The sequence below is a fragment of the Chinchilla lanigera genome, unplaced genomic scaffold (assembly GCF_000276665.1).
Source record: "Chinchilla lanigera isolate Chin_1 unplaced genomic scaffold, ChiLan1.0 scaffold00002, whole genome shotgun sequence".
NCBI lineage: Eukaryota > Metazoa > Chordata > Mammalia > Rodentia > Chinchillidae > Chinchilla > Chinchilla lanigera.
Window position 1 is genome coordinate 671,291 of NW_004955403.1, and position 16,644 is coordinate 687,934.

General features: G+C 51.4%; 1 protein-coding gene across 2 annotated transcripts in view; it reads right to left on the minus strand.

Moving 5' to 3' along the window:
- Positions 1-5,093: 5,093 nt before the first annotated feature.
- The window catches only part of Bzw1 (basic leucine zipper and W2 domains 1), an 11,970-nt gene continuing 419 nt past the window's right edge, over positions 5,094-16,644 (minus strand). For both annotated transcript variants that reach the window (XM_013511843.1, XM_005373238.2), the window contains exons 2-12: positions 16,493-16,565; positions 13,185-13,361; positions 11,813-11,907; positions 11,084-11,149; positions 10,271-10,406; positions 9,323-9,432; positions 9,027-9,197; positions 8,529-8,675; positions 7,793-7,931; positions 6,873-6,995; positions 5,094-6,506 (exon numbers count right to left, since the gene is read on the minus strand). In XM_013511843.1, the coding sequence (XP_013367297.1) occupies positions 6,475-6,506; positions 6,873-6,995; positions 7,793-7,931; positions 8,529-8,675; positions 9,027-9,197; positions 9,323-9,432; positions 10,271-10,406; positions 11,084-11,149; positions 11,813-11,907; positions 13,185-13,361; positions 16,493-16,556 (1,260 nt within the window). In that variant the 5' untranslated portion in view covers positions 16,557-16,565 and the 3' untranslated portion in view covers positions 5,094-6,474. The remainder of the gene's footprint in view (positions 6,507-6,872; positions 6,996-7,792; positions 7,932-8,528; positions 8,676-9,026; positions 9,198-9,322; positions 9,433-10,270; positions 10,407-11,083; positions 11,150-11,812; positions 11,908-13,184; positions 13,362-16,492; positions 16,566-16,644) is intronic.

The window sequence follows — 16,644 nt, forward strand, 5'->3', positions numbered from 1 at the left end:
CGGGAGCGAGCGCTCGGCCGGGCGAGTGCACGACGACGGCCCGGGCCCAGCGAGCTTCGCCACTGGCTGCGGCGCGCCCCCAGCCTGGCGCCTACACGTCGAAAGCGCTTGGGCGGCGGTGCGTGCTGCACACCTGAGCCCCAGCTACGTGGGAGGCTGAGGCAGGAGGCTGGCCTGAGCTCCGCGCCAGCCTGGCAGCACAGGGAGACCCTGTCTGAGCGCAGCAGGAAAAAAGCGCGTCGGTTCCCCGTTTGCCGCGAAGTAAAACAGACGGAGTAACAGCCTCAGCAGACAGCGTGGGAAGGGCCCGTGCCAGGGCGTGCCGGCGGCTCTGGTCTCCAGGCTGGGCCCACAGCATGCAGCAAAAGGCGCGGAGTCAGGGCCCAGCGGGGTGAGGCCTGTGATGCCCGCACTCTGGGAGGCAGAGGCCAAAAAGAGTTCTGGCCCAGCCGGGGTGTCTTGGTTACTTTTCTCTCGTTGCTGGGGCAAAATATCTGACCCCCAAAATGAAGGAAGGAAAGGTTTATTTCACTTACAGTTTGTGGAGGTTTCAGTCCATACTTGGCTGATTACAAGGCAGAGTGGCACATGGCAGAGGGCTACAGCTCAGGGCACAGAACACAGCAAAAGCAACAAGCACACACCAGGGCGGAATGGCGGAGGAATCGCCTCAAGCACCCTTTTCCTCTCCCTTACATATGCAAACTATCCACCCCAGGGCGGGTGCAGCTCTCACACCCCTAATCAATCAAACTTTAAAAGCCTGCCCCATGGCCGCATGAGGCTTTGGGGGGACACCCAGACATAAACCGTAACACAGGGTAACTGTCTTTCTCCAAACAAATTGTTGACCTCCGCGTCCTCCAGCAGCCTCAGGATGTGTCTCGAAGGTCTTGCGGTCCTAATGTCGGCTCCGTGACTCCCACCACATGGCCAGCTACTTTTCCAACAGTGCTGCGGCCTTGGGGGCTCTGTCCTTGTCAGGTGACTAAACAGCGTCCTCCGGGTGCCGGGTCCCTCTCTTCCTCGCCCCATTCCACAGAGTGTGCTGTCCCCCCACGCTGTAGCCATCGCCTGGCACTGTGTGCATGGCCCTGCGGCCCTGGGACGGAGCACTGAGGCGCCAGCCTCTGAGGAGTGGCCGGGTGGGCTCAGGGCCGGCAGAGGCCGAGCTCAACACTTGGTGCCTAATGCAGAAAGGAAGGGGTCGGGGAGGCCCCATGGAGCCCCACCACGCAGGCCAGGCTGCAGGGGCTGGAGGGCCAGCGCTTGGCCGCTGGGCAGTGTAGCCTGCAGAGGGCTGGAAGTTGGATGGATTTTGGATGCAGGTCAGCAGACGCCTCATGGCCGGGGCAGGTGAAAGGGCAATTTCAGTGTCACCAAACGCTAAATCCCATTAAGCTTCCCTCATAGACAGGCCGGACTTTTGACTTGGTGTGTCTTGGTGTTTCCTGGACTTTGTCCTTTTGGTGATGCACTCAGCTCAAATCTGGTTTTATTTCTTTATTTATTTTTTGTCTTTTTTGAGACAGGGTCTCACTATGCAGTTCAGGCTGGCCTTGAGCTCACTTTGTTGCCCAGGCTGGTCTCGAACTCCCAACAATCCTCTTGCCTCAGCCTCCCAAGTGCTGGGATTACAGGTGTACCCACCATGCACGGTTTCAAATCTGTTGTCGGGTTTGGGACTTTTCAGCCACAGCTTCTTCAAACGCTTTTTCAGCCTTGCTTTCTCCGTTGCTCCTGGGACTCAGTGATGTGCAGGGCTAGTGCATCTGTGAAAGTTCCCTGGTCTTTTCCAGCCTGGCCTGAGACTAGCAAGCCCCTGCCTCAGAAAGTAAAAGCCACGGGGAGGGGTGGAGGTGGTGCGAAGGCCCCGGGGCCCTCTGCTGCCTGACTTGGGGGCCAGTTTCTTCTGGCCAGCACACAGAGCCCCAGCTCCCCCCAGCACTGAAGTGTGTTTTCCCGGGGCTCACTCCCTTCTGCTCTTTAGCCCGTCCATTTTCTTCTCCTCATGGTACTTTTTGGTTCTATCCTTTCCATGTGGTTCCTTTTTAGCCGTCTTTTTCTTCTTTTGAGATAGGATCTCTCTGGGTAGTCCAGGGTGGCCTTAGACTCAGCAATTCCCCTGCCTCAGCCTCCTGAGTACTGGGATGGTAGGCCTGTGCCACCCCCAGCTATATCATTTCCTGAGACTGCTTCCTCACTATCAACTGTGTCCATCACTGCCCGTTATAGCATTTCTATGGCTGCTTGAGAATCCCCACTGGGTAACTGCAAGACCTGTGTAGTTTCGGTGCTGGTGTCTGCTTCCGGTGGAGTTTGTACCTGAGGCTTCGAGGTTTATCCATGTGAGGCAGCTGCTCGAGGAGACCTCAGCCGCCTCTGCTGTGGCCGCTGGAAGGCAAAGTCCTCATTCCAGGAGGTGCAGCCAATCAGGGCAGGTGACAGCCTATCACTGGCTATGGTCGGGGGCGGGCAGCAGGGCTGGGCCCCTGAGGCCAGGAAACCCCCCGCCCGCCCCAACAGGTCCCAGCTCTGTTTCTCTGTGCCTGTCTTTTTGAGATCAGAGGGCCTTTTGACTTTTGCTTTCCTGAAGTCCTGGAGATTGAATTCAGGGTCTTCACACTGAGCTACACCCCAGCCCTTTGTTTTTTGAGATAGGGTCTCTGAAAAAGTTGCCCAGGTTGGCGCTTACAATTCTCCTGCATCAGCCTCCCCAAGTCTAGGACTAGTGTGCACCACTGCCTGGCCTCCAGCTTGGCTCTGAACCTGTGCTGACTGATCCTCTCAAGCTCTGGAACAGCTGTCACCGTGGCCTGCTGTCTCCTGCTTGTCTATGTAATGCTTCTTAACCTAGGGCCCTGTGCATACTAGTACAAGACAAGCACTCTACTGCTGACCTGAGCCACCCTCCAGCCTCCCAACTTTCAGAGACAGTTTCCTTAAATTGCCTAGGCTAGGTTTGAACTTGGTATTCTCCTGCCTCAGCCTCCCAAGTGCTGGATTAGTCGTGTCACCACACCCGGCAGGCTGACAAGTGTTAGACTGTTAATCCACAGCATTCAGAGAGTGCTCTAGCTGCTGGGCGGGTGCCTGGACACTGCCGCTGCAGATGGTGCATCTGGGGCGAACGGGACTTCCCCTGACAAAGTAGGCCTTGGAGCTCCCTGGAGAGCAGACGGTCTCTCTCTCTACTTTGAGACGCTGGCCTCTCTGAAAGCTCAAGCTCCAGTGCAACTGCGCTGGAGACGCCCGGGGACACAGCCCCTTGTCCTGTGTGGAGCATCAAGCCCGACAGATCACCGCTCAGCAGGCACTGCCCTACTCCACACGAACAGGGAGTCTCATAAAATCCTATGCAATCTTTTTCTTGTGTTTTTTGAGACAGGGTCTTGCTACATAGCCCCGTCTGGCCTTCAACTCATGGCGACCCTCCAGCCTCAGCCTTCCAGTGCTGGGACCACAAGTGGCAAAATCTTCATTTGACTGCAAGAGCAGACGAAGCCAGTTTTACCCCGGCACTGATGGAGGGGACGAGGAAAGCCTCTTACTCCATTCCAAACATGCAGGCCTGCGCTTACATCCGCACAGTCCCCACTGCAGACTGCTTCTCCAACTCAAAGACCTTCCCGGCTTCACTTGTGCCGCCTATTACGCCTTTTTATTTCCAGTATTTAAGGCCTGCAAGCCCTGGCAGCCCAGTGAATAGACCCTTCGTATGGATTGAGGATTCAGTGCCCTCACATGAAAAAAGCCATGGCATTCAAAACAGGTGTGGTGGTGCATGCATGTAACCCTAGTGGTCTGGGAAGCTGAGGCAGGAGGATTCCAATTGCAAGCCCAGCCTAGTAACTTGGCAACTTAAGTGAGCCCGTTTCAGAGTAAGACAAAAGGGCTGGGGTTGTAACTCGGCAGGAAGCCCCAGCTTCAATCCCAGACGCTGCTGAACCTACAGCAAACAGGCGACTCGAGCACACAGGAAAGGCTCCACAGTGGACCAGAGGTGCTCAGCAGCGCCAGCCCCGCCCTCCCCTCACTCTGGGGTGCATGGCTTACTGGATGGGAGCCCAGGCCAAACCCAATGGCCATGACGCCCTGCAGGCTCCAAGGCCTGCGAAGCAGCTGGGCTGCACCTTGCTGTGAGCACAGGGGCACCTACAAAGGGAGCTTCCTGGGTTTCTGGGGAGCCTGACAGGAAAACCACAGCCTCGTGCTGCCGGTCAGCACAGAAACACGATGGTCACAGGCTCCCTCATTTCTGTGGCACATTCAGGTCTTCGTCTCGGCTCCTCACCCGCAGTGTGGCTGTCACACAATTCACTGGGAGCGTGTCAGGGAGACTGAGAAAAGGAAAGAGCATGCAGAGGGCAAAGGGCATACTGCTCTAGGGTAATGGGACATCTCTGCTATCTGGACTTTCTGTAACAATCAGTATCTGCAGAGCAATATTCCCAGAGTAAGATTTAGAAGTAGAGGCACACACCTATAATCCCAGAGGCTGGGGTAGGAGGATTACTGGGTTCCAAAAACAAAACAAAACAAATCCCACAAAGAAACACAATAAATTTTTTTTTTCAATCTTTTTGAGACAGGGTCTGTCTATGCAGTTCAAGCTGGTCTTGAGCTCACTTTGTAGGCCAGGCTGGTCTCAAACTTGCAATGATCTTCCTGCCTCAGCCTCCTGAGTGCTGGGATTACAGGCGTGCGCCACCACACCCAGCAACACAAGAAACTTTTAATCAGCTCTAAATACACAATTTTAGTAACCTCAGAAACACCAGGTTAGCAAAATCAAGGACGGCTTATCCAATCACAAAGTACTATTTTAACAACTGTACTGAGAATCAGTTATCTGAGGCACTGGTTGGCACCAGCAGCTGAGTATGAGAACGCAAAGCAGAAGACCATGTTCTGCACAGCACCCACTGCGCTGCGGGAGGCCAGCGCGGCGGCCCCCTGCGTACTCAGCCACGCTGTGGCCCTGGACAGGGCTCGAGTCACGTGGCGAGAACCTGACTCTCACAGCCCAGCACAACACACAGGACGCCGCTCAGCATTCAAATGCATTCACCAAGAAGAAAATCTATGAAACCTAAGTGTAAGGATGGATTTTATTTAAAAAAAAGTCTTTTGAGGACTACAAATTACAAAGTAAAGCAGAGCACTATGTAGAAATCTAGTGAATACATTTTGCCGGTGCGTGAAAACTTCATCCGAGTTACTCACTTAACCTTCCTCCGTTCACAATGTGACCAGTCTGATGCTCTCAAGGTCCTTATACCTTCCTTTCCAATCATGTTACACGTCCCTCTGTCAAGGGGACACTGTCTTGGTGAGGAGAATGGCACCTTCAAAAGGGGCCCCTTCACAATGGTCACTGTTACCACAGCCCCACGACCACACACAGACGGGCAGCAGCAGCAACAGAGGAAAACGAAGAGGCAGACATTAAAATCTAGGACCAACCGTCTACAAGCGTTTGGCTCATGGCAATTAAACCTGGCGGGTGGGGGATGTCCCAGCTGGACGCGGCGTCACGGCCGAGGGCGGGCACAGCGCAGGGACAGAGAAGGACCGCGCCTCTCGCCCTCCTCAGCACCACCAGGCCGCGGGGTCCCAGGAGCAGGCCCGTCTCACCACTGCCGACAGTTCTCCTGGGTTCAGTACCGGCCAGTCCTTTCTCACGCACACCTTCGGAAGCGCTTTCCTATCACGTGAGCGCAGTGCGAGCGAGACTTTTCTAAGGGACACTGACAACGGATGCATGGGAAGAAAACCCATCCGTGAACTGACTGCCGAAGTTTCTTGGCGGGAAAAGGACTCCCCGCCACCTCTGATTCCAGAACTCCTCAGGTCTGTTCTCCGCGGCTTCACTGAGGACGGAAACCAGACAGCAAACAACTGAGCTGAGGACATGGGGTAAGAAGGCAGGAAGCGCTACACGCAAGCAGCGGCCTGGGCGCTCGGGCTCCGTGTGAACGAGCTCGACCACTGGGATTTCTGTGATGAGCAGGGCTCTCTGGGCAACCAAGTTATCACACAGATCATTGGCTTTTGAGAATTTGGATGCCTTTACAGTTTAATTTGCAAACAAAATTTTTATAACAAATTATTTTTAACCAAATCATATCCTGAAAACTGTTTATATATAGAAAACCCAGGGAATAATGTGAACTGTTAATTGTGGAAGGCCTTAAATTACATTATTACAGTAGAAAATACAGGAGGTAGAAGGGAACTGAAAAGACTAATGCAACGTTGGATTCAAATCTATAGCTCCTGCAATACTTAGAACATGGTTTTAGGAACTAAACTCAACATTTCCAGTAACCATAGAAACAGGTAAAATAAAGTTTGCCATGAAAGCCCTTCTATCATGCTCGATACGGGGAGGTAGGAAGATGTACGAACCAGGACACATGAGACACATTTATCTACACCCTGCTTGCTTTACTGAGGACGCAGGTTCAAAATTCAGTCCCCGTCTTCTGCGTCAGACTCGGACTCTGAAAGGAGAAAAACGCAGTCAGAACCACACACCAGGTCAGGCAGGCTCCCATGCCCAAGCTGCGGCCTCTCATGGCAACTGGGGGACCGGGTGGGGGGGTTTCTACACTCTTACTTGGACAAGGGGAGGTTCAAAAGCTCTCAGTGAATAAACTCAAGAGTAATAAAATGTCTTCTTCCTTCCTGACGTCTGGGGAGACGGCCAAGCAGCCAACACATACGCACTATTAGAACCTTGTTTTCCCACTGCCCCAAACCACCCAGAGGCCACCTAGAGTGAAGGTAAACTCAGCTGGCTACAGGGAGAGGTGCGGGTGGGGCTGTGCAGGCTGCGTTAGACACCGCAGCCGAGCTGGAGGGCTGACCTTCCTCTGCGTTCTTGAGCCACTCCACAAACTTCTTCATCTGCTCCAGGAAGACGCTTTTCCCCTTGGCCATGTGCGCATCCTTATACCACTTCAAGATGGGCTCTTCGCTCAGGACTTCGGCTGGGAAGAGCAAGAGAGCTTCATCAGGGGGGCAGATCACGAGCTGTTATTTTGCTGTTTTCAAGATCAATCTTTGTTCAAAACACTGGTTTCCTCAACAATCCATTTCCAGAGAAGGAGGGACGGCAAAACCGGACCCTCACATAAGAGACACGTGTCCCCTTGCTGCCCATGCAGGAATCTTCAACAAAGCCAGACAGCAACGCTGGAGGCCAGGCACTCTCAGTCACAGAAGTGGAGCTGTTCCTTACCCCCCTGTTCAGTAAAAAGGGGGACTTGGAAGAACCCAAGATTAACAAATTGTTTTGGAAACTGGAATGCAGAAGACATGTGAACGCCTGCCACACGCACTGGGATGAGGCTGCTCTGATTAACATGGGAGTTCAAGAAATGTAGCCCTAGTTGGGCATGGTCACATGCACCTGTAATCCCAGCATTCGGTAGGCTGAGGCAGGAGAACTGCTGCGAGTTTGAGCTAGCCTGGGCTTCAAAGGGAGTTCAAGGCCAGCCTGAACTGCACAGGGAAACCTCATCTCAGAAAGAAAATGCAGCCCAGCTTCGGTGAGGTGATGCCTGTGATGGCCTGTCTCAGTAGAGACTAGGCTAGGATGCAGGACCCAAAACAAGGGCAACAGAGGGAGCTGTCACTGAAGCCAGGACCCATGGAAACATCTCAACTGGTCACACGTGGGGCACAAGTGACAGCGACACTGGGTGGGGTAAGAGGAGCAGCCCTCTCCCCATGCCAAAAACTGGATGCAGGAGGGCTGCATGATCATGCTGGAGTTTTATATTACCTTTATAAAAAAGCACCACTATTTTCTGGAAGGCTTTCATGAAGTGAATGTTGTCATAGCAATACTCCTGAATCTTCAGCAAGAGAGTCAGCTCCGACTGACCTTGCGTGGTAAAGGCAGCAAGTAGAGGGCTGTATTGCTTTTGAGGGAAGAAGAAGAGATGTCACCCATCGAAACGACCACTCGTCCCAACACACACACAGCACAGAGCACAACTCTGACAGTCCCTCTGGACTCATCCGCTTACTGGAAACAAACAGGAATGCCGAAAAACCTGTGCATTTACATCCTATAAGCAATGCTTCTACAAGCACTTCAGGTAACTGCTAAATGTTAGTATTTTAGAGGAAACAGAAGAGCCCTCCTATTTCCTAAGGTTCGCTCAGAAGCAAACGTTCTTTGGGGTGTGTGTGGTACTGGAGACTGAACACAGGGCCTGCACTTAGCTCCATCCTCAGCCCCTTATTTTGAGACAGGATCTCACTCAGCGGCTAAGCTGCTCTGGCGGGGCTTAAAATTCTGACTGTCCTGCCTCAGCTTCCCAGAGTAGAGGGGACAAACAGGTGTGTGCCAACCACACAGCCAGGCTTACACCACTTTAAAACAAGTTTCTGTTTCTTTAACGTGCAAAACAAAGCCCAAGGCAGGATGAAAAAGCTTTAGCACCCACGGGTCCAGTGGCCACCTCCCGCAGGCAGCCCGGAAGCCCGGGCCAGGTGTGCAGTGCAGCCGTCACCTTCAAGTGCTTGATGGCCTGCTCTGCAACAAGCTCCTCCTTTTTGTTCCACTCCACGGTGCTCATCACACTCGCCCAGACGATGCCGATGACAACAGGTTCTGGGATGTTGTTCTTCTTCATCTCCTCCTTGACATACAAAATTATCTGCAAGATAAGTAACGCAAGTCTGCTTTCCTGTGTACTATTTTACACACTAGCTTAAGGTTCTTTCAAGAGGATATTTTTCCATGCTATGGGTAACTACCACCCCGAATCCACGGAGAGCCTCTGAACTGGCAGGGGGCCAGGCGGCCAGTTTGAGAGGGAACCCCCTCCCCCCAGTGGCAAGCACGCCCATTTCATGTGCAGGCAGCAGTCGAGCCGCACAGCTCGGGTGCGGGTGGGCAGCTCAGGGCTGATGCCGGCAACCACATCCTTGGTGACGCCCTCCCAAGTTTCTCAAGTGCAAATGTGCAGAAATCCCTATGCTGGACACAGCCACGGCCAGAGCCTTACGTCCTTGAACGGGTCACCGCGGGACATCTGCTCCTGGAGCTCCTTCTGGAGCTCCTTCCGGGCACCAATGGTCTGCTGGTTCCGGACATACTCAGAGAGCTCCTTCAGGCCTGCCTCGGTGAAGTACTTTGTGAAGTGTTCCACGCTCTGCTTATTGGCAGGGAAAAGTTCCTAAAAGGAGAATTAAATCTGTTAGGGGCTCAAGTCCTATTAGGAAAAACACTCGGATTTGAAACCAATTTTCTCCTGTTACACGCGCTGCAGGTGAAGGCAGGACAGGAGGAGGAGCCACGAACCATCAGCCTGTTATCCATGCTGACTTTCCGAAGACTGGCAGCCACCGCGTTGATGTCCTTCTCATTGATCCAGGATTTGAAAAGCTTCACAGCAAACGCTGCTGAAACCCCTGAAGGAACAAGGGAAAGCTTCCTATCCAAGTATCAGAGACCTCTCTGTAGCCCAGTTACCAAGGACGCCTGCAGCGAGTGCCACTCTCCTGCCTGGGTTATGGCCCGTGGTGGGAAAGGAAAGCAAGAGACAAAATAGGCAGGTGCACAGCAGGGATCTGGGACTGCCGGGTGCTCTTTATCAACCAAAGGCCCCAACTTCCAGCTAGCTGGCGTCTTGTCAGCCAGTGCAGCGGAGGGGTAGGGTGCTCTTCCTGGAATGGTGTAGAAACAGTGGTAGTGGGAAGTGGAACATCACAAAGGGAACTGGCCAAGATCCACCCCGACACCTGGGCGCTGACGTCATCGATGGAGAGGAAGTGGGACTTCCGAATTCCAAAACTGGCCACAAGGAGGGCCTAGGACAGATGCTATGTCTATTTATGATCTGTGGTCCACAACAGCCAAGTGCCTGCTGGGCAGCCACTCCCCACAGCCGGCCCACCAGGGTCACTCACTGTTCCCTGCTGAGCCCTCACAGCCCTCGGCTGCCAAGTGCCTCCGCCAAGGTTTTCTGATGGGGGCTAGGCGGTGACAGTGCCTACACTCGGCAGGCTGCTGTATGGATTAGAGGGGCCCTTAAATACTCAGTGCTCTGGGGAAAATCAAAGCAGGTTTGTTTCCTGGTGCTCTGTGACGTCCTGTACTAAGGGTTCCCTCAGTCACTCACACCCTGCTGTGTGCTAAGGACCATGAAAAGGCAGGCACAAGCATCTACCAAGCTGGAAGGAGCCTCGGAAACCCACCCCGTCAGTTCACTCACAGCCCTGTGCCTTCCCTCCCTTCCCCTGGTGTCACCTTCTTTCACCAGATTCTCGTTGTACAGGCTGTTGAGGATGGACGCATTGAGCGTCCCGTTGGCCAGAAGCACGCCCGTTAGCATGGCCAGCTTGTTCCTCTCCGACTCTGAGAAACCCTTTAAGAACAGCAGCAGCTGTAAAACAGGTAACTCGAGGTTAGCAGAGCAACTGCATCAATTCAGAGAAGCAGCGACCGCGCTGTACTGGCCACGGGTGTGGGTCTGGGCCTGAGTCGCCAAGGCTGCTGCCTCAGTGCAGGTCAGCAGGCGGATTTCAAGCAAACTACTGAATGCGCACCTCCGTTCCTCACGTTTACAACGGGGAACCTCAGAGACTACGCACACCAAACGGCTTAGTATAACCGGATCAGCACCAGATGCTCTGCCCATCTACTTATGAAACACGTAACGATGAGACCCAGATATCAAGTCATCTGAAGTTTTTTCCTTCCAGTGGTCCTTGGGCTGGAACCGGGAGCTCATGCATGCGGGGCGAAGGCCCTACCACTGAGCTGCATTCTTAGCCCTCTGGACATAGAGCTCACTGCCATCCTCCTGCTTCAGCCTATGTTCTGGGCATCTAGGCAAGCGAGCACCAGGCTCAAGTTAGAAAACTTTAATCGAGGTTACATATCCCAAAACTGCATTTCAACGGCAGTCGGCCTATGTACCCAGAGGGACACCCCAGAGGGACACCAGAGGCCCTTTCTGGCTCTATTCTTCTTCCCCTTTGGTGCCAGGCACTGAGCCCTGGGCCTTTGGGGCTGAGCAACTGCTCTACCACCGACCACGTCCCCAGCCCCTCCACCTACCTTTTTCACCTCATCTTCAAAACCTTTCTCCAGATATTTGTAGCGCCGGATTAACTTGTTAAAAACCTACAAAGAACAGCAAAGTGAGCCTCACACTGGACAGAATAGGTCACACTTTCTGTCACCTCCTCCCCTACAGCATACCCCTCACAGGAATGCTGCCAGGGCCGCTCTCAACAGGTGTGCATGCTGCACACTGGAGGACTAATTACTGCTCAAAAACAAGTCATTTACCAGTCTGCAGAACATGGTAAGACAACAGTGTTCCCCATTTCCTAATGCTGTGGGTAATTTCCAGGTTAGATGCGTTTAAATGCTTTGCTTTTAGTAATAAAAATATATCTATGCATGACATCTTCAAAGGACGTCTTAAGAAGCTAATCTACCTAGAACTCATTTATCTTAAAAAAAAAAAAAAAAAAAAAAACAACAAAAAACAACAACCAGCTACATGTAGAACAGTTCAATTATGGAAATCACAATGGGAAACTGTTGCCTCCTCAGGCTAACATTTTTCTTAAAAATGCATCAATTCCAGAAACATAAAGAGCTAACCATTTTTTCTGTCTGACTCTAACATACGTAACATCTCTAACTTGCCATACTGCACCAAGGATAAGACTCCCTAAACTTAAAGTGAATTTCCCTGACTGAAATCTCCGTGACCAAGGCAGAGCATCAGCCAGCAGCTGGGGCTAAGCGGAAAGGCCTCGGCTGCTGACCACTCACCTGCGCAAACGCCTGCATGGTCTCCAGGTCTTCCTGTGCTGCGAACACGCAGACGTCTGTGCGCATCATGTCGTCGGCCAGGGTGCCACCGGGGGCTGAGGGTGTTCACGGAAACACGCGTCACTGCCACGTGGACCCACTGTCACTTCAACCTCCCCTTCCATGTAACCACGAATGAAGTTAACGTGAGTGAAAGCAACACCAGACAGCAGGACCTGGCTGGCTGGATCGCTATGCAGGACTACGGGCAGCAATCCTGCAGGCGCCTGGAGAGCCCACCAGACGCAGAGCGCCCACAGAGCACAGCAGGCGATGCGTCCGGTGCAGGCTCTGACCTGAGACTTCCTCCCGCGCTTCCAGGGGTGCACGCTGCAAAGGCCACGGGCTGGAGACTTTACACTAGCAAGTCAACGAGGGGATGAAATCTGTGTGGTGCAGATGAGGCGGGGCTGCGCTGTCAGTAACTAAAGCTGGACAGCATCAGACCTTTAAGATGTGTCTGAAATTTCCCTTAGTAAGTACTTCTTAGGAGTTTTTTTAGCCAGGCCTGGTGGCACAGGCTCGTGACATCAACTGGGAGGCTGAGGCAGGTGTACGTGTGGTCAAGGGCCCCCAGGCCGACAGAGCAAGATCTTGTCTCAAAAAGGGAAAGGAGAGTAATGTAATCTTGCACATAGCAGCACTATGAATAGCAATAAGAATATTTCACATTTCTTTTCTTCTCTTTTCTTAAGTCTTCTTGAGATAGGGTCCCACTATGCAGTTAAGGCTGGCCTCGAGCTCACTTTGTAGCTCAGGCTGCTCTTGACCTTGCAACGATCCTCCTGCCTCAGCCTTCCAAGTGCTGGGATTACAGATGTGCGCCACCACGCCAGGCTTTGGCAACAGGGTCTTGCTAAGTTGCCCAGGTTGGTTTCATACTTGCAACCCTCCTGACTCAGCCTCCTAAGTTTCCTAAGCTTCCATTCTGCATGTACACAAATGGTATCTGATTTCCTTATCGCTTGGCTCTGAGTATAAATACAATAATAATACTCTGAAAACATTCTGAATAGTTACTGTATTCCTTACATCTTTTAAAAAGTTTTGTTTTTGGTGACAGGGATTTGAAAATCATCAACTGAGGATGCTGTAGAACTTAGGTATCAGAGAAGAAAAGTTATCTCCAAGGGTGATGGCTCTGTTCAAACACAGGGCTTGAGAGGGTAGGGCTGCCTGGTGACCTAACCTGACCCGGGAGGGAAAGAACAGAAGAGGCCCCTGCCCTAGGAAGAAAGTGAACACAATCCAAAGGCACCCTGCTGGTAGGTCTGTCCAGTAGCTTATATTCTCGATTCACACTTCCTTAAATTATGCCCACCAAACTACTTACCCAGCATTCCACCAGCCACCAGGATGTCAAAGAGTGTTTCTGCATATCGGCGGTAGTCAAGCTTTGCTCCAGAAGCATCAAGAAACTTAGCTACCGCTTCCAAATCAGTACCAGTTTCAGTTAAGCCTTGAATAATACAGTCTTGAAACTGAGTAGGGTCAAATCTCTCTTTTTCATCTGGGGGGGAAAAACCCAAAACATTTAGTCTCCAAGACTAACCAAACGCCATGAACTGTTACCTTACGAAGCTGTTAATAAGTTTACTAAGTTACTTTTTATTTATGATTTTTATTGGTACACTTTAGATATACAGAACGATCACATTCATCAGAGAATTTGCACGTGTACATGGTGTAACTTGATTTTTTTTTCTCCCATTCCCCTATCCTCCCTTCAACCCCTTCTTCCCTCCCATCTAAATTCTTCACAATTATTTTTCAGTATTTGACAAATATGAACACAAACTACATGGATTAAACTTGCAATAAAGAAAAAACCACGACAAAAGACTAACCATTCCTTCTCGAAGTTATGCATATACAAGGCCTGATGGCCTAGTCACAGGAACTGTGTGGCTCTTCTACTTTTCCAAACATGTCTCTTAAGGGAGGTAAAATGTTCTAGTGTTCTGATTTATTCCTCTGAAATTTTGCTCTGACAGCAGAGCTCTTGGTTTTTTTGTTTTGTTTGGTTTGTACTGGGAATTGAACTCAGGGCACTTGTGCCACTGAGCTATATCCTTGCCTTCTTGGTCTTCTTTAGAAAAAAAAATTTTTTTTCCCTCTTTCTGAGACAGGGTCCCCCTGTGCAGTTCAAGCTGGCCTTGAGCTCACTTTGTAGCCCAGGCTGGTCTCCAACTCGCAATGATCCTCCTGCCTCAGCCTCCCAAAGAGTGCTGGGGTTACAGGTATGCACCACCATGCCTGTCCAACACACGAAACTTTCATATGACCACTCATTTGGTACAGTAAGTCCCCAACTTATGAATGAGTTCCATTCCAGAACGTAAGTCAGATTTGTTCATAAGTCCGACAAAGTGAGCCTTATATAGTACACCTGTGGAAGTCCCCAAATGATGTTCGCAGATCGGGGACTTACTGTGCTTACTGAAAGGATCCTGGGAAAGTCTGTTACTAACTACTCAATGTGCACCTGCTAAAAATAGTACTAGACACATTACTTAACCTCAAGAGGTGGATTTTTTTGTTTCCATAATTCAGAAGAAAACTGAGTCAGAAAAAGTAGGTAATCAAGAGATGATACTGGTTAGGGATGCAGAGCCTGAGCTCTGGAGATAACCTGCCTAACTGCAATCTGACCACCACTTAACCTTTTAAATTCAGCAACCAGCCTCATTCCTCATGCCAGTTGCATATGAAATGAAACTAAGAACACTGCCATTCCCACAGAGAGCTGCGGGTGTGGAGTCATGCAGAACAGACAGCACACACCGGGGACCGCCTGGGGACTCTCACACGCCAGGCAAGGGGTCTACCTCTGTGCCTCACCCCAGCCCTGCACCAGGGTTAGATGACATTTCAATTTTCACACAGCAAGGGGTGACAAGCTCTTCCCTTTGTTCAAGAAGTTCCTGGTTTTAGTGGGAAGTATCCTGTGGTTTTGGAAATTCTCTTGGCCCTGGGGAAATGGGGCTGTTCACCCTAACCAGGCTCTTCCTCCTCCACAGCAGGAGGCCGAGTGATCTTTCCCTGCCTGATACTGCAGTAAGAATACCTATCACAATGTATAGAAACGAGACACCAGCAATCCACATACATGCTGACACTGACTTCACTATTGCCGAAATGCTGTAGTTTACACCTCCTCTGTTTGGAGAGAGATGGTAAAAGATTCTGTAATATGCATCTCAAAGTGTCACTAAAGGCATTAATTTATGTCAGGTGTGGTAGCACACCCCTGTAATCCCAGCACTAGGGAGGCTGAGGCAGGAGGATCGTGGCCAGTCTGGAGACCAGCCTGGGCTACAAAGTGAGTTCAAGGGGACGGGGATATAGCTCAGCGGCATAAGTGCCTGCCTGCCAAGTGAAAATCTTGAGTTCGATTTCCAGTACCAAAACAGTAACAACAACAACCAACCAACCAAACAAAACTGAGCTCAAGGCCAGCCTGAACTGCATAGTGAGATCCTGTCTCAAAAAGACCAAAAAAAAAAAGCGGACCCAGTTTTCACTTCCTCAAATCTTTCTTTTTTTTTTTTTTGGCTTTTTGAGAGAGGGTCTTGCTATGCAGTTCAGGCTGGCCTTGAACTCACCAATGACCCTCTTGCCTCAGCCTCCCAAGTGCTGGGATTACAGGCGTGCGCCACCACGCCCAGCACTTCCTCAAATCTTGCCATGTGAGGTTAATATGTGCTTTGAAAGTACCATGTAGGGCTATGGAGACAGCTCAGTGGTACAGCGCCTGCCTGGCAAGGACAAGGTCCTGAGTTCAACTCCTGGTACCAATAAAATAAAATTAAACTCAAACAGTGACATTTAAAAATGTTTTGGGAAAACACTAAGCTTAATACCAAATACTTCCGAGACCACATCTTAGCTCTGTACTAACTAGCAGAAGACCTTTCTAACACTGAATAGTAGCGCATCACAAATATATACTAATAACGAGTACAAAAATGAGGTGAAAAAATTTACTTAAGCACCCATTAACATAAAAAATGGTTACAATAACTGTTTCTTTTTATGGTACTGGGTTGAACAGAGGACCTCAGACACACCAGGCAAGCACTCCGCCACTGAGCTACATCCACAGCCCTGAGAATATTTTTCTTCCTACACGTGTGACAAATATTTTAAGAGACATTACGATGTGAATCCCATTCCACAGTAACTTCCACAAGCACTGAGGAGTGTCCCCACGGGGCCTCATCCAAGTGAGGTAAAAGCTATACCATCCCACCACACCACCAGCCTCTCCAGCACACCTGCTGGCAAAAGTTGGGCGAAATTAGTGACATTAGAAGTTTTTCTTTTTTGAGACAGAGTCTCGCTCTGCAGTTCAGGCTGGCCTCAAACTCACAACGATCCTCCTGCCTCAGCCTCCCGAGTGCTGGGAGTAGGGGTGCGCCCCCACGTCTGGCTAGAACCTCCCTCTTTAAAGTAAACTAATCTCTTTGCTCAAGCAGGTCCGCCTGCATGAAAACTGCCGGCCAGGAAACACGGCTCTATAAAGGCACCTTACTACTCCAGGAAGAGCGCCCAACAGCCTGCCCCGAGATACCCCGCTCTGGCGACGCGGAGCCGGACGGCGCGGCGAGCGCGGGGCGGCGCGCACGGACTCGCACGCACCTCTTTTTCTGGTCTTAAAACGCTGGCCCGATAGCGTCGGCTTCTGCTGCTTTTGATTATTCATAAAAGACACCTAGGGGGAGAAGCGAGGCTCAGCGCCCGCGCCGCGCGTCCCGTCCAGGCCGCAGCCGCCGCGGTGTCACGGCGCCATC